This window comes from Gigantopelta aegis, chromosome 4, assembly GCF_016097555.1.
Source record: "Gigantopelta aegis isolate Gae_Host chromosome 4, Gae_host_genome, whole genome shotgun sequence".
NCBI classification, from domain to species: Eukaryota; Metazoa; Mollusca; class Gastropoda; order Neomphalida; family Peltospiridae; genus Gigantopelta; species Gigantopelta aegis.
The window spans coordinates 113,029,467-113,055,352 of record NC_054702.1 but is presented as its reverse complement, the minus strand read 5'-3'; the positions used below and the strand labels follow the sequence as shown (position 1 = coordinate 113,055,352).

At 37.1% G+C, this 25,886-nt stretch overlaps 1 protein-coding gene across 2 annotated transcripts in view; it reads right to left on the bottom strand.

The window, feature by feature from the left end:
- Nucleotides 1-3,890: 3,890 nt before the first annotated feature.
- Nucleotides 3,891-25,886, bottom strand: part of LOC121371822 (glutamate receptor ionotropic, NMDA 1-like) — a 33,215-nt gene continuing 11,219 nt past the window's right edge. Inside the window, exons 7-19 of one of the 2 annotated variants that reach the window (XM_041497998.1) lie at nt 22,664-22,811; nt 18,309-18,404; nt 17,585-17,702; nt 16,850-16,980; nt 16,155-16,319; nt 15,473-15,707; nt 14,525-14,673; nt 12,710-12,867; nt 10,451-10,623; nt 9,857-9,964; nt 9,134-9,279; nt 6,538-6,618; nt 4,315-4,451 (exon numbers count right to left, since the gene is read on the bottom strand). In XM_041497998.1, coding sequence (XP_041353932.1) covers nt 6,538-6,618; nt 9,134-9,279; nt 9,857-9,964; nt 10,451-10,623; nt 12,710-12,867; nt 14,525-14,673; nt 15,473-15,707; nt 16,155-16,319; nt 16,850-16,980; nt 17,585-17,702; nt 18,309-18,404; nt 22,664-22,811 — 1,708 coding nt within the window. In that variant the 3' untranslated portion in view covers nt 4,315-4,451. Of the gene's footprint in view, nt 4,452-6,537; nt 6,619-9,133; nt 9,280-9,856; nt 9,965-10,450; nt 10,624-12,709; nt 12,868-14,524; nt 14,674-15,472; nt 15,708-16,154; nt 16,320-16,849; nt 16,981-17,584; nt 17,703-18,308; nt 18,405-22,663; nt 22,812-25,886 lie in introns of both variants that reach the window. The other variant, XM_041497997.1, reaches the window with a different exon arrangement.

The window sequence follows — 25,886 nt, the reverse complement described above, 5'->3', positions numbered from 1 at the left end:
AGTGCACTGAATATATGTTTTATCACTGGATTAATGACCAAATTCACAGCCAACAGAACTTGTCACACAACAATAGGGGTAAACTCGTCACTTGAAGCACGGACAGTAGCGTCAAGTCTTTCAAGTAAATGTTGCACACACCTGTCCAGCAATACGTGTAGCAATGTGTTTCACTAAGACAGATAAGTGCATGACGCTCAAAACGTAAATAGTGGGATACGGGATTCTTAATAGCTAAGGAAGATGCATGTTTATAAAAAAGGGAATGTTTATTAAATGTAGTACAAATATATAAAAAAAGCCAATCATTAAATAAAACAAATACTATAGATTTCGACTGACGTATCCTTTAGTGACCAGTAATAAAGTGAAGCATTGATGGATCTATCGATGAAAATATACGAGTCGCGGTACATTCTTGTGGAGGCACGGTAGAAGCAAGTAGACATTGGCGGAGGGGGGGGGGGGGGGGGGCTGACTGATGTCGTTGGCGCAAAGCAAAGTTTTTAGGGAGTTCGGGGGAAATTTCCCCCGTAAAATTTTGAAAACTAGATGTCCCAAAATGCAGTTTTCTGCATTCTACAAGTAAAATGCACCTCTGCCTTAAGATTTACACCAATACTATTTTAATTCATCCCTCTCCGCCTACTCCGCCGTGCCTGCTCTAATTTAAGCTTTGTAGGATTTACGTTGTATGCCAGAATTGGTATTTACATAATGAAAATATACAAGCCAGTACTGCCTGCCAGCGGCCACATACATGTTAGAAATCTTCTTTGACCTGTCATTGCCGCACTAGGAAGCTCGTAAAACAATACTTAATCCATTTATCAGAGATAACGCATGGTGTATAAATGTAAATAATATTATATATAAATAAATTAGTGCAAAAGTAAACTGCACCCAGTAACAGAGAAACACGAAATTATATCAATAAATGAGATGGAAAATAACAACAATAGTAGAAGTCAAATATTTATGCTTAAAACACCAGGGAAAGCACCCAGGAATATATATATATATATATATATATATATATATATACATATATATATATATATACACACACACACACACACACACATATACATACACACATGTATATATATTTAAAAAAAAGCATTCACATGCATTACAGTTCAGTCGTGATTTCACTTAGTTTTACAGTTCTACACAGACATCACAGTCAGTCTGTGATTTGACCTATTTTACAGTTCTACACAGACATTAGTCCAACTGTGATTTGACCTAGTTTTATAGTTTTACATAGACATTACAGTTCAGCTTTTGATTTAACTTAATTTTACAGTTATAAACAAATTACTGTTCAGCTTTGGTTTCATTTAGTTTTATAGTTCTTCACAGATTCAACATATGCAATTATAAAATGAGTTATGGGTTATACCCAGTCTGATTAAAATTTGCTCTACTGGTCTACCAGTAGATGTAACAGCATTGCGTGGACTCCCATGTCCAGGTGACATTTCATCTATAAATAACAATTTAACTATCGACCAATTACACTTCATCATTTATAGCGTTATTCGGGCACATACAAATAAAAAAAATATTGGACGAGACTATTTATGCAATAAGCGAACTTGTTGGTCTATTTCAGTATTAAAAAACAGGGGGAAAAGTGCAGTAATAAACCCTGGATTGTATACTAGTATAAACAGATTTTATGGCTATACCATCACGTTTTGTTTTTTTTGTCTTGAAATGAATTTTATATAAAATTTTATACTGAAATTAGTTTCTGGCATACTTCATAATTCACCCGAATCATTTCGTATACCCTCGGCATAATCCCAAATGTTTGCAAATTCTTTTCAAATCACTGGCATGATTTTGCAAGTAAGGTTTTGATTGGTCGAATAAAAGGTCAACTGGACATGAGCTCCAACGGGGTGCTGTTAGATCCACAGGTAATAGTAATTAACCAGTGGAGCTAATTTTAATTAGACTGGGGTTATACCGATATGAGCACATATTTCACATAGTAACATGTCAGTGCATCAAGTTTATGGTAAAAAGATAATGTTTTCTTCTCTTTTTTTTCTTTTCTTTTTTTTTTGTAGTGGAAAGATCTAAATACTGTATTTTTAAAAAAGAAATTACATAAGACATTTAACAAAAATAATAATAACTGGTATCCTGACAAAAAAATTAAAAATATGTTTCAACGATACCTAATATTAGGCAATGTTCCTAACAGTAAGAAAAGATATCATAAGCATCACAGATAAATAGTAAACTGTATACATGTAAGGATCATTGATAAAAGAAGATAGTGCATAACTAGAAAAAACAAATAATGATTATGTCAGAAACAAATAATAACATTTTAATAATATAAACATAGACTAAAATGCAATAAAATACATTAAATATATATATAACAAATAATTAAATGTTAATACATATACATGCAATAAAATGACATTATAAGAAATATTGCACAAAAGCAGTTCCTGTCTATAAAAGATAAACTCCCACAGAGGTTAAACATCTGAGAACGGGCGTACCGGTGCTGTTCACAGATTAGTGATTACTTCAGCAGCACGACTTGCTGGAAGACCTACACATAGTTCATGTCGGTGTGCACTATGTTTCGAAGAGATTCTTTAAAATAAAACAGCAGAGCTTTTAACAGTTTATTCTAACACACATCCAGTGAACAATAAATACCAAGTTGTGTGTGTACTTCATGTTGCAGGCATAACAACAAAGAGAAAATAAGATAAAATGATGCATTATTGATGATAATAAAAACATTTAGGATGTCAATAATAAATAAAAATAATATAAAAAATTCTTCAAGTATATTGCACATTTCCTTCTGCGAAGTGGTATTTTCACTGTATTGGAAAGACCAATATAACAACAATAAAAGACATCAACATAGAAACAAGCACTAAGTAAAAGACATTGAAAATCTAGATAATGTTGAAATCATTGTAAGAACTAGATAATGTTGAAATCATTGTAAGAACTAGATAATGTTGAAATCATTGTAAGAACTAGATGATGTTGAAATCATTGTAAGAACTAGATAATGTTGACATCATTGTACAAGCTAGATAATGTTGAAATCATTGTACGAGCTAGATAATGATGACATTATTGTAAGAGCTAGATAATGTTGAAATCATTGTACAAGCTAGATAATGATGACATTATTGTAAGAGCTAGATAATATTGAAATCATTGTATAAGCTAGATAATGATGACATTATTGTAAGAGCTAGATAATATTGAAATCATTGTACGAGCTAGATAATGATATCATTGTATGAGCTAGATAATGTTGAAATCATCGTACGAGCTAGATAATGATGACATTATTGTAAGAGCTAGATAATGTTGAAATCGTTGTAAGAACTAGATAATGTTGAAATCATTGTACGAGCTAGATAATGTTGAAATCATTGTACGAGCTAGATAATGATGACATTATTGTAAGAGCTAGATAATGTTGAAATCATTGTACTAGCTAGACAATGTTGAAATCATTGTAAGAATTAGATAATGTTGAAATCATTGTAAGAACTAGATGGTAGTACTAAACCAAATAACTTCCGGCTGGGTCAAAGTTCGAGGTGCACCCAACTTTTGATAGAGAAGTGAACACCACAAGTCCTGTGATTGGTTATAAATGTGAGTGTGTTGGTTGTAAAAAATAATAATTTCATCTGGGTAAAACAAATGTGCAATTTTATTTCATCTAGTACCAATGTGTCAAGTAGCCTTGTGCTTGAAACATGTATGGGGTACCTGTAAAAAAACGTACTCGAATTTTGTGCGAAACTAGGGTAGTCATAGACGCTACCCATTATCTCAGAAACGAGCAGCTTGACCCCCATTTTTTTCTGATTCACTTTAAGTGTAAGGGGTGGTAGTATTTATATCCGTGGCGTTTATGTCGGTTGATACGTTGCAGGTAGGAGTTTTAGCCACATATGTTACTATTGTCGTCTATGGGATTTGATTTGGTAGTATACACCCAGATAATGTTGAAATCATTGTACGAGCTAGATAATGTTGAAATCATCGTACGAGCTAGATAATGATGACATTATTGTAAGAGCTAGATAATGTTGAAATCATTGTAAGAACTAGATAATGTTGAAATCATTGTACGAGCTAGACAATGTTGAACTCATTGTAAGAATTAGATAATGTTGAAATCATTGTAAGAATTAGATAATGTTGAAATCATTGTTTTGCGGTGGTCTGCCCCAGACGTCTGTGTCCTGGCTGTCGGAGCAGGCGTGTGTGGGAGTGAAGTTGGCCGGTATGTACACACGGCTGCCAGACGCCTCGGACATGGACGATCGTCTGAGGACGGGCGTACTGGTGCTGTTCACAGATGTCTGCTGTTTCAACGAGTTCAGCTGCAGCTGCTGTTCACGCTGCTTTTCTAGAGTTTTACGCAGCGTTCGACGTTTCTGAAACAAACAGACTCAAAGTGTTACTCACACTATACTGGTGTGTGTGAGTTTTCATAGCCTGCAAGAACTGCATAAAGAAAACAAAAATATATTATTTTTACATTTAAAAATAACAATTGTCACACAAATTGAAACAAAAATATTATTTAATACTTAATGCAATAAAAACAACAAATTAAAATTAAATGTCTTGTTTTACAAAAAACTTAAACAAACAAATCATATTTCATGTTTTAAAAAAATTAGGAACTTAAAAACATTTACATAAACAGTGCACATAAAATAACACAAATTTATTTCATTTTCACACAAAAGTTTTATTTAAAATGAAATATATAACAATAAGGTTAGAAATTATGTCAATAAGAGTATATATTAAGCAGAGTAGTTTTAGTGTAGTGAAGTGTTGCTAAAAATATATAGTAGCTAATCATACTGATTATTATTAACTGTCTTAGCTGGTAATCTAACTACCAGTAGTAAGTGAATTCCACCACTTTATACCAGCACCAACATACCATCTCCATATCTGTACCTCAGATGAATACAATGATGTAGAAATTTGAAATTAAGATGTGATATAACTTTAATAATCTTTAACTTCAGTTAACAAATATGTTAATTTAAACATTCTAAATATCTTGTATTTGTCTATTAATAGTTTATATGAATGTGTTATATTTGCTTCTCTGAGCGACTGACTGCATACTGGACCCTCGGTAAACTGGAAACCTTCATAATCAGACACTTTTCATGGTTCCTTTTCAAATACCAGTACTGAACAGAACCTCACTAAACTGAATACCCCTTTAAACAGGACTTTTTACTTGGTAATTAGTAAGGTTTTATTAATAATGCAAGAAACTCCACTAAAGTTTAGTTATATTTTAAAAGAAATGTTTTTAATGATACTTGGCTCTTTCAGGATGTTTCAATAACACATGCAAAAATAAAATCAAAACTTTAAATACATGCAAAATGTGGTCAAAATTGTAAATATGGTACATGCTAATAACAACTAATAACAAACAAAAGTAAATTAAAACAATAATAATGGAACATTAAAAAAATTATAAACAAATAAATACAGATTCACTTATCTTGATTAGTCTTCAATTAATTTTTACAAGAGTAATTCAGGTGATTCCAGATAGTGGTATTTTAAATATATTGTAGAAAGTTTGTTGTTGCAACTAAACAAATTAACTTGAAAAAGAACTTGAACTTGATTAATGAATAATTATTGTTCTAATAAAAAGAACTAACTCATGAGCATTTGTCATGAAAACAAATGTAACTCACTAGCATTTCTTAATATTTAACATCAATGGACAATCTAAAAGAAATTCCTACTAGAGGTAGATGCTTGATTTTTCTATGAATTTTACACAGTATTCCAATGTACACCAACAAACATTTTATATATATATATATATATATATATATATATATATATATATATATATATATATATATATATATATATATATATATATATCTATATATGTATATGTATATGTATATATATTCTTTAGAAACCAAGATATTAATGCTGTTAGATAATGCTAACTACTAACTAACTGCTAATTAGTAATATACATGATTAAAACCTGAATTTTGAGGAATATGGAATGGTATGCACCTCCAGTATGGAAATGTGCCTGGTCACCCAATAAAAATGAATGAATCCATAATAGTTCATGCATTATGTATGTATATATATATATATATATATAACATTTGTCTTGAGAAACCAGTATAGTATTGATGTTAGATAATGCTAATGATATTAGTAATATACATTTATTAAACATTGCATTTTGAGGAGTATGAAAGGGTCTTCACCTCCAGTACCCAGCTTGAAAATGTGCCTGGTTACTCAATAAAAATGAATGAATCCATAGTAATTGCAAAGCAGCTAACAGTTATTCAGTGCATCCAACAAAACGGCAAACCTCCAAAGCAGCTAACAGTTATTCAGTGCACCCAACAAAATGGAAAACCTCCAAAGCAACCATGAGAAGAAGTAAACTGTGCATGTTAGTAGTATTAGAATGAGAGTAAATGTGGTGAGAGGGAACACCTAGAGGTAGACAATGTCGGCATCTTTCGACTTTTTCAGCCTGTGCAGAATCTGCCACGTCTCGCGAAGCTTTCTCCGCTTCTGAAAACAAACAATTCCATCACGTTGAACACCAGCTCATGAGTTTATCACGGCGGAACTTCCACATCCAGGCACGGGATGTAAACAACAGGTCAGCAACAATCGTGTTTTAATATTTCATGTATTTTAACATGGCTTAACCAGTCTCTAAACTAGTAGCTGTAATTTGGTCTTTATTGTGTGTAACAACATACATACTACTTGTAGCATATATTAATGTGTACAACAAACTCATGCAATGAATAAGAAACCTGTATGTATGTATTAATATAAACACTTAAAAAACAATGTCGTATTGAAATCTAATTACCTCTCTCTCTTTCAATTACTTACCTACAGGTGTCACTTTGTTTACTGTAATTTGTTACTAACCTACATGTGCGACTTAGTTAAATATATATAACCAGCTAACCAGTGTGTATGGTTGACAGTCTACGGGAGAGATAATGCCTCGATGTTACTTTTAGTTATAATATCTACATACATGTGCGAACTCCACGAAAGTTGATGTATCTACAAGGCAATTAGTTGTTGAGGATTGCCTCGCAACTCTGTGCCAGTCACTGGAATCGGCATGTTATTAACAAATGTGCATACCATATTGAGTGCAGAACCAGAGTGAACTGTGACGTTTGAATACCTCGAAGTGGTCACCAAATGTCCAAAAATGTGACCGATACTACACGCGATTTCATTATGTGCACCAACAATAAGCTGAAGGAATGTTGCCATCATGTTAAGACAGCGCAGCTCGAACCTTTTAATGAGGAATCATTTCTGTTTAACTTATGTAAAATCCTGAACAAGGCACACATCAAATTTGGTATATCTTGTTCAACTCTCTGGCTTCCTCGTGGCGAGCAAGGGGCAACAGTAACGTTTTTACGTACTGGCAAACAAGAGAGAAATATGTTTCATTGCCACCCCCACCCCCACCCCCACACACCCACCCCGACGTTTTCAGAAGAAAAACTCAGAAAAAAAGACAGGTAAGTAACAGTTTAAAACTTAGTACTTATGTTTTAGTTATTTTTAGAGAAATTTATGAACTTTGTTTTTCGTTAAGAAAAAACCCAAAATAATAATAATAATTAAAAAAACAAAAAAAAACAAAAACATTATATATATCTATATCTATATGTATATATGTATGTATATATATGTGTGTGTGTATGTGTGTGTGTGTTCTATTAATTAATAAATGTTATTTTATTTTATTTTAATCTCATTTATTTTATTTTATTTTATTAACTTTAATTAATTTTTATTTCATTTCTATTAATTAATAAATGTTTTTATTTTACTTTATTAACTTTAATTTATTTTATTTTATTTTATTTTATTTTATTTTATTAACTTTAATTAATTTTTATTTCATTTCTATTAATTATTAAATGTTCTTTTATTTTATTTTATTAACTTTAATTAATTTTTAGTTTTATGGTTTTTGTTTTATTCATTATGGAACGAGAAATGACTTCACCGATCCTTTTCCACATACAAGATTGTTCCGAGTTTCGTTTTCCTCTCATAATGCACCGCACGTTTTAAACCCAAGTCATACAGTCGGTCGTTTTTCCTTTAATTCAAAGTGAAGATCGTTTCAAAGTATTTCTTAGTCTGCATATGCCCGAAAAAGATCACACTACACGATTAGGGTGGGAAAAGGTGGTGTCAGCGTGGTGTTAGTCGCTATTTCGACCACAATTCCATTCCGAGCAAAATTGCTCGGAACGGCTCTGTATCTGCTAATGGAAAATGGCGCCGGGCCTATAAACTCAATGTGCATTTACATTCGAGTTTATTTTTATGAACTAGGGTGGGCCATGCCTCCTGGGCGTGTGGGTTTAATTTTATGAACTGGGGTGGGCCATGCCTCCTGGGCGTGTGGGTGGAATGGATAATCATAAGAGCTGGGGTGGGCCATGCCTCCTGGGCGTGTGGGTGGAATGGATAATCGAAAGAGCTGGGGTGGGCCATGCCTCCTGGGCGTGTGGGTGGAATGGATACTCATAAGAGCTGGGGTGGGCCATGCCTCCTGGGCATGTGGGTGGAATGAATACTCATAAGAGCTGGGGTGGGTCATGCCTTCTGGCCTCTCCCATTTCTGATTCCTGTCTATGTCTATAGCTATTCTGGCTTCTATACAGAAAGATTTCTTTGAGGAGTTAAAACTAGTTTTGAGAGACAGTAAAACAGTTTAACCCATTGTTTCCTAAATTCACCCACTTTTTCAGTATTGTTCAACCAAAAATACCTGTTTTCCTGAGTGATATGGAATTCACATATGGTCCAGAAGGGAATATTTTAAGGAATATACATTCTTGTAAGTGGTCCAGAAATCTTTATTTAGCCGGTTGGTTCAAAAAGGTATGTCACACCTATTATTTGTTATGTTTTGATTCACCTCCACTTTGCGAAACCTCAAGTGTGTGCATTTAATACTCTGTACAAATAATTAATGACATGTTATAACATTTTATATGTAACAATGCAGTAAAAGTGGAATGTTTACCTCAATGTTTCCCCTCCAGCGATCGGCGGCGTTGCGAGCCAGCTCAAGTTCCTTGTCCTTCAACCCACGGTGACGTTTGTACCCTATCTCTACGAAGATGAGACACACGCCCGCCACAATACCTCCAGCAACCATCATAAACACACCTGTGTTGAGAATACAGTCAGTAAATAACCTACATACAAATATATACATCCATCAATCCATTTACCGATCCATCCATGCATTCGTCCATCCATTCCTCATTCCATCCATTTACCCCTTCTATCCATCCATTTATCGATCCATCCTTCCACCTCTCATTCTAACCATTTATTGACCGATCGATTGATTGATAAATTTATACATTCATCAATCCATCCACCCAAACTCTCCTTCCATCGATCAATTGATTGGTTCATCCATCCAGAAGGTCACAGTCAAATGGAAGATCACAGAGTCAAACGGAACATCACAGAGTCACAGGGAAGATCACAGAGTCAAATGGAAGATCACAGAGTCAGAGTCAAATGAAAGGTCACAGTCAAATGGAAGATCACAGAGTCAAATGGAAGATCACAGAGTCAAACAGAAGCTCACAGTGTCAAATGGAAGATCACAGAGTCAAATGGATGATTAATGAGTGAAATAGAGGATTACATATTCATAAAGACATTCAATGAGTCAAACAGAAGGCCATGAGAGATGATGACACGACACAGAAGGTCCATGTGGAACACTCACCTGCCATGTTTGTAAGTCCAAGGGTGGCCGGTGCCAAGTCCCGTAACTCACAGTCCGAACTGCTCTCTGCGAGGATCCACACATTATCAAGTTCCTCCATGAAACCACCTGGAAAGAAAGGAATATTTGTCAGCTACAACACTTCACCACATTGGTTAATCAGAAACTTTTAGGAGTCAAACACAGTTATAACTAATAGAGTTTTGAGTATTAAGACTGTACTGCTAATTAGCTGCAAAGGACAGGACAGTACATATCATAGTCTTCGATATACCACACATTACCAGTAGTGGAATTATTGGTGCAATGGGAAATAATGTAATAGCTAATTCAGCAAGGGTAATTTAGTTCTACCCAACTTAAAATACCTAAAGTGGAGGCCAAACCCCCAAACAAAAACAATTCATGAAAAAAACCCCACCAACCATATTGACATAACGTCTTTTTCACCAATAGAAAAAGGCCATATTTAAACCAAAAAGGCCACCATGTTGTTTTATTTTTGAAGGGTATCTCCTCACCTATCCCCCAAGACAGGTATGACACTGAATTTACAATATTCCTTGGAAGCATCATGTAAAGGTAACAGCTTACTTTCGTGGAGACTGAGGATGGCGAGAGACACTGCGTGGGTCCAGGGACTGTTCTTGAGCAGACCGATCCCGAGTCCGGACCGGCCGAACAGCTCCCCCGCGGTGACGAGGTCGCAGTCACGTGCTGCCTCGTAGTCGAGTCGAGGAGAGTCCCAGATGAATGCCTGCAGGTCTCTGTAACACAGAAACAACAAATACACATACAGGGTCACCTATTACTTTCCATACTTAGTATTAAAACCATACAGACAACAGTGGCGGATCCAAAGGAACTTTGGGGTCTGGAGGTTCTCACTCCCCGGAAAACGATTTTTTAAAAATAAATTGAGGACACCTTATGAATCTTGGTTCCAATGACCTTCTCTCCCCCTACCCCCAATTCCCAGAAAGTGAACATCTGGATCCATCCAGTGTTAAGAAATAAAAACCTATCTTGAGACCGGTGGAAGTTTTATATTCTGCAATGTTGTAGGTGCTTTTAGAAAGTGAACATCTGGATCCATCCAGTGTTAAGAAATAAAAACCCATCTTGAGACCGGTGGAAGTTTTATATTCTGCAATGTTGTAGGTGCTTTTAGAAAGTGAACATCTGGATCCATCCAGTGTTAAGAAATAAAAACCTATCTTGAGACCGGTGGAAGTTTTATATTCTGCAATGTTGTAGGTGCTTTTAGAAAGTGAACATCTGGATCCATCCAGTGTTAAGAAATAAAAACCTATCTTGAGACCGGTGGAAGTTTTATATTCTGCAATGTTGTAGGTGCTTTTAGAAAGTGAACATCTGGATCCATCCAGTGTTAAGAAATAAAAACCTATCTTGAGACCGGTGGAAGTTTTATATTCTGCAATGTTGTAGGTGCTTTTAGAAAGTGAACATCTGGATCCATCCAGTGTTAAGAAATAAAAACCTATCTTGAGACCGGTGGAAGTTTTATATTCTGCAATGTTGTAGGTGCTTTTAGAAAGTGAACATCTGGATCCATCCAGTGTTAAGAAATAAAAACCTATCTTGAGACCGGTGGAAGTTTTATATTCTGCAATGTTGTAGGTGCTTTTAGAAAGTCCAGGGGCAGGAGGTAGCCCAGTGCTTCACTTAAGCACGGTCGGTCTGGAATTGATCCCCACCACTGGACCCACTGGGCTATTTCTTCTTCCAGCCAGTATACCATGACTTGTATGTGTTATGCAGTGTCTGCGCTTAACTTTTTTTTTGAGTTACCATCCGGGCAAGTGGTGACAGCACTTTCACTTGCCCGGATCTATTTTCACTTGCCCGAATAATATTTTCTAAAAACCCAACAATATTGCAACAGATTATAAGAGAAAACATTTATTTTGAGTATTTTCCTGCACTCAACCAATCCACTCGTGTTAGGTTTGCGAAATCGCTTAGCGTTTCATATTAAATTAGATAATAGGATTATATAATTCCCGATTATATAATTTCCAACAAACAAAGATGCTTCCTTTCACCAAACGTTGAGCACTGGCATAACCGACACAACCCCTTCCTCCCCCAACCCTATCTCAATGAAATAATAATAATATAAAAAAAACACCTAAAATATAATGTATTATAATGTTCAGTGGATACGATCTATGACGTGTACACATAACCAGGGCTGAATCTTGTCGACATGAATTTGTGCCCAATTTTATATGCCACTTAACTTACCTTACACCTATTCTTATATTGGGCATATGTTTATATGTAAAAGCAGACCTACACTTTTTCATGGTGCAAAGTAGGCTACATAGCTGTACTTTTTATTTATTTATTAATTATTGATTTAAATTTTTTTGTTTTTTAAATCGGTCGCCAGGCGGGCAACCTTACTGTAGGTTTTCAGTCGCCCATCGTCATTTTCAGTCGCCAGGGGCGATCGGGCAACCATTAAGTTCGAACCCTGGTTATGTGTTATCCTATCTGTGAGATAGTGAATATAAAAGATCCCTTACTACTAATAGAAAAATGCAGTAGGTTTCCTCTCTTTAAGAATATATGTCAAATTTAACAAATGTTTGACATCCAATAGCAGATGATACATAAATCAGTATGCTCTAGTGGTGTTGTTAAACAAAGCAAAATTTAACTTTTAACTTTAACTTTACAATGTCCAACTTCATTTAACAATGTTTGATAATTTTCTTTGAGAATCGGCTCACCTTGATGATGGTAATAAGGATTATTTCATAAGACGGTCTCTGAATGATAAACCCATTAACTCATTCCACCTTCATAAAGAAACCAGCCAATTACCCTGTTCTAACACGATCAATGGCTGTGGATGCGTCTGGTGCATTTTTGTCCTCCATAGTGCGGTACATGGTCGACAGCTCCACCTGGCGTTTGAAGTACATCTCGACAGCGCTTCCTTTCACCGTTCCATACTTGAACTTGTCATTAGGATTCCGAAGCTAATAAAACAATTACGTAAACCAAAATTTAGTATGCAACACTCATCAATACTACCCCTAGTTCTCCTGTCATAATAATATAAAATTTAGTGTGCAACACTCATCAATACTACCCCTAGTTCTCCTGTCATAATAATATAAAATTTAGTGTGCAACACTCATCAATACTACCCCTAGTTCTCCTGTCATAATAATATAAAATTTAGTGTGCAACACTCATCAATACTACCCCTAGTTCTCCTGTCATAATAATATAAATTTAGTGTGCAACACTCATCAATACTACCCCTAGTTCTCCTGTCATAATAATATAAAATTTAGTGTGCAACACTCATCAATACTACCCCTAGTTCTCCTGTCATAATAATATAATTTAGTGTGCAACACTCATCAATACTACCCCTAGTTCTCCTGTCATAATAATATAATTTAGTATGCAACACTCATCAATACTACCCCTAGTTCTCCTGTCATAATAATATAATTTTATCAATATTATTATATTTTCTTTTTGCTTGCTAATAAACACTAGACAGAAACTCATCTGTTAAAAACACATTTAATGCTCAATTTTACTTTATAAATAAAAATAAGACTACAGTTTTAAAAACATTAGGTAACTCTTGACAAACCTCCCTCCCCATCCCCATATTGTTTCAAAATCATTCCATAATACCCTCTCCCCCTAGAATGTTATGTAATAGTTGAACCTCAAACCCCTCCAAAAATGTTGTCACTTCTACAAGATATTAACAATGTAAAACATTTATAACACACTTAAAGAATGATAAATGTATTAATACTGTAGAACAAAGTTTAAGTTTGTATTTAAACATTACTAATGTTGTACATAGTATAATTTCAGTTTACACTTTATAACATACTAACATTGTAGAAGACAGCTACTAAAGTCGAACCAAATTGTTAACAACTATAATAAATTACTCTTCTACCTTTAATTACTGTTACATTTCCCCCAAATTTTGTCCAGACACAAGTTGTGAAAAAACATTACAGTGATACAGATTCCACATACACGCCAGTATCGACTTCGCTGAGATAGCATAGGGCAAAATACATGCAGTTTTCTGCCATCTGCCATTTTTTTTTATTTTATGGAATACTCTTCAAGAGGGGTGAAAGCCTCCAAAGTATGTGACATAATTAATATAAAATCAATGATATCTAGTGGTATCATTAAAAAAAAAACAAGAAAAAAAAAAAACAACAACAATTAATATGATGTCATCATGTTTGCTTTTATATCATAACATGTTATGACGTTGTTAGATTAAGTCATATCCTTTCACCCCTCTTGGAGAATATTCCATAAAAAGTCAAAATGGCAGCCGGCGCAAAATTACATCCTTTTTGTCCGATGCGATCTCAGCGAAGTCGATATAGGTGACATGGTTATCATCTTGTATGTGGAATCTGTGTCATTGTAATGTGGGTAAAATATAACAAAAAATAAAGGTAGGAGAGCAATTTTTCGTAGTTGTTAACATTTTGGTTCGGACTTTAGTAGTTCACTTGTGCACACAGCTAATCACTCGCACAAGTCCAATTAGTGCTTCACAGCTGGTATGTGCTGTCCAGTATGTAGGAGCAGTGCTTTCTTTCTCTGCTGGTACCAACTGAGCACTGGTCTACTTACTCTAGGGTCATCGATTCCCGAGATTGGTGTCTCGGGCCGGTCGAGGACAAGGAAGGCTGCCAGGTTGGCAGTGTAGGAAGCCACAATGATCATAGCGAAACCGGCCCACACCATCCCCAGAACTCGGGCACTGAAACTGCGCGGGGTGCCTGGTCAAACAGGAAACAGTCATCGGTAAAACTCAATACAATACACACACACAGTAACTGACAGTTTATACTCAGTTTTTAAACTCACTCAATACAATACATACACAGTAACTGACAGTTACTATTCAGTTTTAAACTCACTGATTACAATCCATATGTAGTAACTGACAGTTACTATTCAGTTTTAAACTTACTCAATACAATACACACACAGTAACCGACAGTTATTATTCAGTTTTAAACTTACTCAATACAATACACACACAGTAACTGACAGTTATTATTGAACAAATGTTTTGGAAACTTGGGACATGTGTATTTAGTGATTCTAAACGTATGTCAAAAAGGTTGGTTGATTGATTGGTTGATTGATTGATTGATTGATTGATTGATTGATTGATTGATTGATTGAGAGAGAGAGAGAGAAACAGAGAGAGAGAGAGAAAGAGAGACAGACAGAGAGAGAGAGACACACACACAGAGACAGACACAAAGGGAGAGAGGGAGGAAAGAGAAATATATATATATATATAGAGAGAGAGAGAGAGAGAGAGAGAGAGAGAGAGAGAGAGAGAGAGAGAGAGGAGGAGAAAAACATACAGAGAGAGAGAGAGGAGAGACAGTCAGACAGACAGATACACAAACAGAGAGAGAGAGACCGACACAGAGATAGGGAGAGTGTGTGAGAGAGATTGACAGAGAAAGTGTATGAGAGAGAGAGAGAGAGAGAGAGAGAGAGAGAGAGAGAGAGAGAGAGAGAGAGAGAAAGACAGACACAGAGTAAACCGAAGTGTGCTACCTTCCCCGATGCCGCTGTTGAGCAGGACGCCCCAGGAGAACCACATGGCGCTGGACAGGTTGAGGGCGTCCTCCTCCGTCTCGTCGCTCTTGGCCAGCTTGAAGCGGCCGAACGGACTGAAACGGTCCAGCAGGTAGAGGACGAGGGCCACCACGTGGACAGACAGACCGACCAGAATCCACAGCGTGTCTTGGAACGGCTGCAGGAACGAACCGAGGCTGGAGTCTTTCCGGGTCTGCAACACAACACAGGTAGAAGATACACACATATTTGAATATTTCACAATTTAGAAGAGTCATCAGTAGCCATAAGACAAGGTCCTGGCTAGCAGGATATGTCAGTCTTATTAAAATACAAAATTGAAGCATGCAGCCTGGCTCGTCTGGTTTTAGCGGCAACAATATTTGCTTAAAGTGGGTGCTTTTATTCAAATGAATGAATAAATGAGATGAGATGAGATGAGATGAGATGAGATGAGATGAGATGAGATGAATGAATGAATGGGTGAGATGAATTAATTATTTATTTACTTACTTAATTACCTACCTAGTTACTTATTTACATACTCCACTAAACCCCACCTTTTGCAGGGCTACTGATTTTCTAACACATTAATTCACCACTATATTAACTTAGTCCAGACACAAAATATGGATTTTGTTTTACATCAGCATATTTGTACCTTTTTCACAAGGATAGTGAGCCCCTGGTACTTGAAGGGTTTTGTGAAGTCGATGAACTTGGCTCTCTCAGGGTTGATGGTCAGTGGTGCAACTATCATGTCTGCCTGCTTCTTGAGTAGCTCTCCAACCATCCCGTTCCACTGCCGCTCCTTGGTGCCGTTCACCTGTCAACAGATAATACTTAGCTGTCACCTAGTGTTTAAACTGGATGCCAAAAAATAATAGCAATTTGGTGAATTTGATCAGAAAATATGTAGCCAAATTCAAGTAATATTTAGCTAAACAATTATTTAAAAAAAATAGCTATACACATACAAACGACACATGTTTCAAATTAGCTTTTTGGCGATTTAGTAATGACATATATATTCGATAAATTGAACATTAAATTGCATATGGTTACCTATCTGTAATATGTATATTTTTTGCAAAATATTGATGTTGATCATCATTTCATTTTCACATTTACCTAAGTTTGACACCCAACCCAGTAGGTGATATATTTTCATGTTGGGATGTCGTTAAACATTCATTCATTCACTTAACTGTTAACAGCAAAACAGACGAAGTACAAAGGTGTGTGCACAAATAAAGTTTGACCTGGGTATAACAGCAGTTCTCCAGTTTAACAAGTAAATAATTTAAACTTAAGAGTCAGCAATACTTTATTTTAATAATGTTCAAACTGACAAACCCTTTCAAATGATCCATAGAGTCCGTCTCTGCTGAGATGAATGGTGAATGTAAAATTTACTTGGTCGGCACTGGCGATCGCAGCCAGCATGTCCATACAGTAGCCTGTACAGCAGTATTCTGTCACCTTACCTACAGACAGACAGATGCTTATTAAACTGACAGCACTTGACCCACTAAACGCAGAGTAACACAGATAATGTGACTTGAAATATACACTGTGTTTGTTTTTCTCTGCAACTAATGCTTGTTACTATAAGTCATTTTACAAATATTTCGAACATTATTTCTTTCTGATTTATGGCTATTCAGCTAAAATTCAGCAATATACCAAAATATTTAAAACAATTGGGACTTGAGTAATATTTGTAAGTACAAATTAAATATATCTATTTTCAAGCACTATCTTGTTGCACCATTTTGTAGGCCAACTGAATTGCCAACTGAATTGCAACCCTGCCTTTAATCCACTTTAAGAAAGTACATTCTCAAACAGCTGAAAAAAACATAGGCTTTGAGATGATGCCAACAATTGTGGTGGGGAGGGGGGCGATTATTAATTTTGCTTTTTAACCCTCATGGGTGTGTGTATGTGTTCCAACACATATTGTGTTTATATCAGCTTCAAAGATAGAAGGCCAGTGTTTCTCTCCAGCCCCACTTTCAATGCCTATGAAATGTCAGTGCGGACAAGTCTGGGTATAGAACTGGTTGTTAGTACAGAAGATAGTCAAACCTGTGGTGCTATTCTCATGTAGACAGTGGAACACCTCCTTGCCGGGACCTTTCTTCTCACACACTCCGTTCACTGGCAGGTGAGTCTCCACAAACGGCTTCTCAGCTATCGTCACAATCTGAAGATACAGAATTAATTTAATCCAAATTTTAATTAAGGAAATAAATGAAATTTATGATGTAAAGTTCATGATTAATCCAGTTCTGTCTAAAAGACAAAAAAAGAAAATAATTAAATTAAAATAACTATAATATATATATTATATATGACAACTGTACATATATAGGCTATTGCTATGAACATCTATAGATGTAACTATAATATATATATTATATATGACAACTGTACATATATAGGCTATTGCTATGAACATCTATAGATGTAACTATAATATATATATTATATATGACAACTGTACATATATAGGCTATTGCTATGAACATCTATAGATGTAACTATAATATATATATACTATATATGACAACTGTACATATATAGGCTATTGCTATGAACATCTATAGATGTAACCAAGTCAAGTTTTGTTGGTCCAGGGCCAACACCACCCCTGTCTCTTATGTACACTTTACTACATCCTGGTCTATTATAATGTTTAAGTTATTGTAATATTGTTATAGATATAACACACAGTCTACCTATTGACAACTCACATAGCCAGCGGCTGGATACACTAATGAATTATGCTGTAATACAATGGAGCACGTACTGTTAGGTTTCTCGACAGTTTCTGTCCTTTAGGTTTGGTCATCACTCCTCCCGGCCACGTGATCTGGTTGTCCATCCGCAGTGGCTCCACGATGGGCTGCAAGTCAAACATACACTCAGTAACTGTCAAAGAGAAATATTTATTGTAAAACCTCTACACAATTTAACACACCGCATAATAATCCTATACAGTGAAATCCATAGAGTTGCCTCAAAACTGGATTTAAAAAAAAAAATCAGTATAGAACAGAATGTTTTTAAACTGTATACCTCTTAAAACCAGACTTTTAACTTTGTCCCATGGGTATCTGCTTTAAAGGGATTTCACTGATTTATATTATCAGCAATAACAAATGTGTGGTATGAATAGTCATAAGAGACAAGCACCTGTCTCAGTAGGGGAGACAAGGACTGGCATGTAATTCCGTGGAAGTAGACAGCAAAAGAAGAAAATAAGAGGGTACTGTTAGAAGAGGAAGAAAAGATGACAAAGAAGAAATTAGAAAGAGAGGTTAACAAACTTAGTCATTTGATTAACAAGGTTAATATATATTATAAACAATTTGCATAATTTTATTTTCTCAGAAGTTGAAGTACTAAATATTATGACTAAAGTGGCGAGCAAGATTACAGGTCTCTGAACATTGCGAGAACAATCGTTTAAATTAAGGACATCATGTATGTGGAACTGATGGGTTACGTAAAAAAGGAAATTGATTACCTGAATTTACTTTTGTGTAACCGATAAATGGGTTACGGAAGTTTTTAAATCTCAGAATCCTGAGAAAACAATGGGTGTTTATAACATGTTCAGTTTTCAGTGAAGAAGGAAGGAAATGGTTTATTTAACGACGCACTCAACACATTTTATTTACAGTTATATGGCATTAGACATATGGTTAAGAACCACACAGATATTGAGAGAGGAAACCTGCTGTCGCCACTTCATGGACTACTCTTTTCGATTAGCCGCAAGGGATCTTTTGTATGCACCATCCCACAGATAGGATAGTACATACCACGGCCTTTGTTACACCAGTTGTGGAGCACTGGCTGGAACGAGATATAGCCCAATGGGTCCACGGATGGGGATCGATTCTATATCAACCATGCATCAAGCGAACGCTTTACCGTGCTAGACCGACCGTGCATCAAGCGAACGCTTTACCACTGGGCTATATCCTGCCCCTTATTGACTAAGTAAATGAAATGTTTTATTTAACAACACACTCAACACAGTTTATTTACAGTTATATGGCGTCAGACATATGGTTAAGGACCACACAGATATTGAGAGAGGAAGGAAGGAAATGTTTTATTTAACAACACACTCAACACAGTTTATTTACAGTTATATGGCGTCAGACATATGGTTAAGGACCACACAGATATTGAGAGAGGAAGGAAGGAAATGTTTTATTTAACGACACACTCAACACAGTTTATTTACGGTTATATGGCGTCAGACATATGGTTAAGGACCAAACAGATATTGAGAGAGGAAGGAAGGAAATGTTTTATTTAACAACACACTCAACACAGTTTATTTACAGTTATATGGCGTCAGACATATGGTTAAGGACCACACAGATATTGAGAGAGGAAGGAAGGAAATGTTTTATTTAACAACACACTCAACACAGTTTATTTACAGTTATATGGCGTCAGACATATGGTTAAGGACCACACAGATATTGAGAGAGGAAGGAAGGAAATGTTTTATTTAACGACACACTCAACACAGTTTATTTACGGTTATATGGCGTCAGACATATGGTTAAGGACCAAACAGATATTGAGAGAGGAAGGAAGGAAATGTTTTATTTAACGACACACTCAACACAGTTTATTTACAGTTATATGGCGTCAGACATATGGTTAAGGACCAAACAGATATTGAGAGAGGAAGGAAGGAAATGTTTTATTTAACAACACACTCAACACAGTTTATTTACAGTTATATGGCGTCAGACATATGGTTAAGGACCACACAGATATTGAGAGAGGAAGGAAGGAAATGTTTTATTTAACAACACACTCAACACAGTTTATTTACAGTTATATGGCGTCAGACATATGGTTAAGGACCACACAGATTTTGAGTTATATAGACATATGAAGGACCACACAGATATTGGAGGAAGGAAGGAAATGTTTTATTTAACGACACACTCAACACAGTTTATTTACAGTTATATGGCGTCAGACATATGGTTAAGGACCACACAGATATTGAGAGAGGAAGGAAGGAAATGTTTTATTTAACGACACACTCAACACAGTTTATTTACAGTTATATGGCGTCAGACATATGGTTAAGGACCACACAGATATTGAGAGAGGAAGGAAGGAAATGTTTTATTTAACAACACACTCAACACAGTTTATTTACAGTTATATGGCGTCAGACATATGGTTAAGGACCACACAGATATTGAGAGAGGAAGGAAGGAAATGTTTTATTTAACAACACACTCAACACAGTTTATTTACAGTTATATGGCGTCAGACATATGGTTAAGGACCACACAGATATTGAGAGAGGAAGGAAGGAAATGTTTTATTTAACAACACACTCAACACAGTTTATTTACAGTTATATGGCGTCAGACATATGGTTAAGGACCACACAGATATTGAGAGAGAGAAGGAAGGAAATGTTTTATTTAACAACACACTCAACACAGTTTATTTACAGTTATATGGCGTCAGACATATGGTTAAGGACCACACAGATATTGAGAGAGGAAGGAAGGAAATGTTTTATTTAACGACACACTCAACACAGTTTATTTACAGTTATATGGCGTCAGACATATGGTTAAGGACCACACAGATATTGAGAGAGGAAGGAAGGAAATGTTTTATTTAACGACACACTCAACACAGTTTATTTACAGTTATATGGCGTCAGACATATGGTTAAGGACCACACAGATATTGAGAGAGGAAGGAAGGAAATGTTTTATTTAACGACACACTCAACACAGTTTATTTACAGTTATATGGCGTCAGACATATGGTTAAGGACCACACAGATATTGAGAGAGGAAGGAAGGAAATGTTTTATTTAACGACACACTCAACACAGTTTATTTACAGTTATATGGCGTCAGACATATGGTTAAGGACCACACAGATATTGAGAGAGGAAGGAAGGAAATGTTTTATTTAACGACACACTCAACACAGTTTATTTACAGTTATATGGCGTCAGACATATGGTTAAGGACCACACAGATATTGAGAGAGGAAGGAAGGAAATGTTTTATTTAACGACACACTCAACACAGTTTATTTACAGTTATATGGCGTCAGACATATGGTTAAGGACCACACAGATATTGAGAGAGGAAGGAAGGAAATGTTTTATTTAACGACACACTCAACACAGTTTATTTACAGTTATATGGCGTCAGACATATGGTTAAGGACCACACAGATATTGAGAGAGGAAGGAAGGAAATGGTTTATTTAACGACACACTCAACACAGTTTATTTACAGTTATATGGCGTCAGACATATGGTTAAGGACCACACAGATATTGAGAGAGGAAGGAAGGAAATGTTTTATTTAACGACACACTCAACACAGTTTATTTACAGTTATATGGCGTCAGACATATGGTTAAGGACCACACAGATTGAGAGAGGAAGGAAGGAAATTAGAGAGGAAGGAAGGAAAATGTTTTATTTAACGACACACTCAACACAGTTTATTTACCACACAGATATTGAGTTATATGGCGTCAGACATATGGTTAAGGACCACACAGATATTGAGAGAGGAAGGAAGGAAATGTTTTATTTAACTGNGACGCACTCAACACAGTTTATTTTCGGTTATATGGCGTCAGACATATGGTTAAGGACCACACAGATATTGAGAGAGGAAGGAAGGAAATGTTTTATTTAAGGACACACTCAATACAGTTTATTTTCGGTTATATGGCGTCAGACATATGGTTAAGGACCACACAGATATTGAGAGAGGAAGGAAGGAAATGTTTTATTTAACGACACACTCAACACAGTTTATTTTCGGTTATATGGCGTCAGACATATGGTTAAGGACCACACAGATATTGAGAGAGGAAACCCGCTGTCACCACTTCATAGGCTACTGTTTTCGATTAGCAGCAAGGGATCTTTTATATGCACCATGCCTCAGACAGGATAGTACCTACCACAGCCTTTGTTACACCAGTTGTGGAGCACTGGCTGGAACGAGAAATAGCCCAATGGGTCCACTGACGGGGATCGATCCTAGATCAACCGCACATGAAGCGAATGCTTTATCACTGGGCTACGTCCCACCCCTTTGTGAATAAAAGGTACATAGTTCTCAGTAATACCTTTGTGTCTCCATAAAAGCCGATAGCCACTGTTTTGTCGTACTGGTTGATGTTCTGAATCTCGTAAACCGGGTTACTGCGATCACCTACTTCATTAAACGTCACCACACCAGTAACTCCATTCTCCAGCCGTGTCGACTGTATATATCTAAAAGAAAAAAGCTATTTTTTATTATGATGCATAGATGGAACAAAAATATTTTTTATTGCAAACTTCAATTAAAATGGACAAAACATGCATATTTTGTAACATATAACTAACTGCTAGACCCACAGATATCAGCAAGTAATACGTTTCTGATAATAATATGAACATTTTACCTATTTTGATCTCTCTTTATATACTTAACTTAACCGTGGATTTCTGGCATCATTGTTTTTATTAAGTGTTCATGTGGTATGACTTAGCCCTTAATATCACTGTGTCCAGCAAATACCACAATCTCTATTACAAACATAACAATCTCTGTTACAAACATCACAATCTCTGTTACAAACATCACAATCTCAGTTACAAACACCACAATCTCAGTTACAAACACCACAATCTCTGTTACAAATACCACAATCTCTGTTACAAACATAACAATCTCTGTTACAAACATCACAATCTCTGTTACAAATACCACAATCTCAGTTACAAACACCACAATCTCAGTTACAAACACCACAATCTCTGTTACAAACATCACAATCTCTGTTACAAATACCACAATCTCTGTTACAAACATCACAATACAATTACTGTTTTCTAATATTAAACTTCTGCTACTTATTAGACATGACAGAATGTCAATATCTCATATATTGATATCTGCTACTAAAAACATTGGGTTATTAACACAGTGACTTCAGCTGTCGACTTAAAAATAGTGGGTCACTGACTGCACTGACTTCTGCTGTTGACTTAAAAACAGTGGGTCACTGACTTCACCGACTTCTGCTGTTGTCTTACAAACAGTGGGTCACTGACTTCACCGACTTCTGCTGTTGACTTACAAACAGTGGGTCACTGACTTCTGCTGTTGACTTACAAATAGTGGGTCACTGACTGCACTGACTTCTGCTGTTGACTTACAAACAGTGATCCACTGAATGCACTAATTTCTGCTGTTGTCTTAAAAACAGTGGGTCACTGACTGCACTAACTTCTGCTGTTGACTTAAAAACAGTGGGTCATTGACTGCACTGACTTCTGCTGTTGACTTAAAAACAGTGGGTCACTGACTGCACTGACTTCTGCTGCTGACTTAAAACAGTGGGTCACTGACTGCACTGATTTCTGCTGTTGACTTAAAACAGTGGGTCACTGACTGCACTGACTTGCTATTATAACTATATCGACGTACTTGACAATGGTCGGCCCGTCTCTCCAGGTCTAGACCACCCCCTGCACACACACACACACACCAGCTATTATAACTATATCGACGTACTTGACAATGGTCGGCCCGTCTCTCCAGGTCTAGACCACCCCCTGCACACACACACACACCCAGCTATTATAACTATATCGACGTACTTGACAATGGTCGGCCCCTCTCTCCAGGTCTAGACCACCCCCTGCACACACACACACACCACCTTGACAATGGTCGGCCCGTCTCTCCAGGTCTATTATAACTATATCGACGTACTTGACAATGGTCGGCCCGTCTCTCCAGGTCTAGACCACCCCCTGCACACACACACACACACCAGCTATTATAACTATATCGACGTACTTGACAATGGTCGGCCCGTCTCTCCAGGTCTAGACCACCCCCTGCACACACACACACACCAGCTATTATAACTATATCGACGTACTTGACAATGGTCGGCCCGTCTCTCCAGGTCTAGACCACCCCCTGCACACACACACACACCAGCTATTATAACTATATCGACGTACTTGACAATGGTCGGCCCGTCTCTCCAGGTCTAGACCACCCCCTGCACACACACACACACACCAGCTATTATAACTATATCGACGTACTTGACAATGGTCGGCCCGTCTCTCCAGGTCTAGACCACCCCCTGCACACACACACACACCAGCTATTATAACTATATCGACGTACTTGACAATGGTCGGCCCGTCTCTCCAGGTCTAGACCACCCCCTGCACACACACACACACCAGCTATTATAACTATATCGACGTACTTGACAATGGTCGGCCCGTCTCTCCAGGTCTAGACCACCCCCTGCACACACACACACACACCAGCTATTATAACTATATCGACGTACTTGACAATGGTCGGCCCGTCTCTCCAGGTCTAGACCACCCCCTGCACACACACACACACACCAGCTATTATAACTATATCGACGTACTTGACAATGGTCGGCCCGTCTCTCCAGGTCTAGACCACCCCCTGCACACACACACACACACCAGCTATTATAACTATATCGACGTACTTGACAATGGTCGGCCCGTCTCTCCAGGTCTAGACCACCCCCTGCACACACACACACACACACACACCAGCTATATAACACGTACTTGACAATGGTCGGCCCGTCTCTCCAGGTCTAGACCACCCCCTGCACACACACACACCAGCTATTATAACTATATCGACGTACTTGACAATGGTCGGCCCGTCTCTCCAGGTCTAGACCACCCCCTGCACACACACACACACACCAGCTATTATAACTATATCGACGTACTTGACAATGGTCGGCCCGTCTCTCCAGGTCTAGACCACCCCCTGCACACACACACACACACACCAGCTATTATAACTATATCGACGTACTTGACAATGGTCGGCCCGTCTCTCCAGGTCTAGACCACCCCCACACACACACACACACACCAGCTATTATAACTATATCGACGTACTTGACAATGGTCGGCCCGTCTCTCCAGGTCTAGACCACCCCCTGCACACACACACACACCAGCTATTATAACTATATCGACGTACTTGACAATGGTCGGCCCGTCTCTCCAGGTCTAGACCACCCCCTGCACACACACACACACCAGCTATTATAACTATATCGACGTACTTGACAATGGTCGGCCCGTCTCTCCAGGTCTAGACCACCCCCTGCACACACACACACACACACCAGCTATTATAACTATATCGACGTACTTGACAATGGTCGGCCCGTCTCTCCAGGTCTAGACCACCCCCTGCACACACACACACACACAGCTATTATAACTATATCGACGTACTTGACAATGGTCGGCCCGTCTCTCCAGGTCTAGACC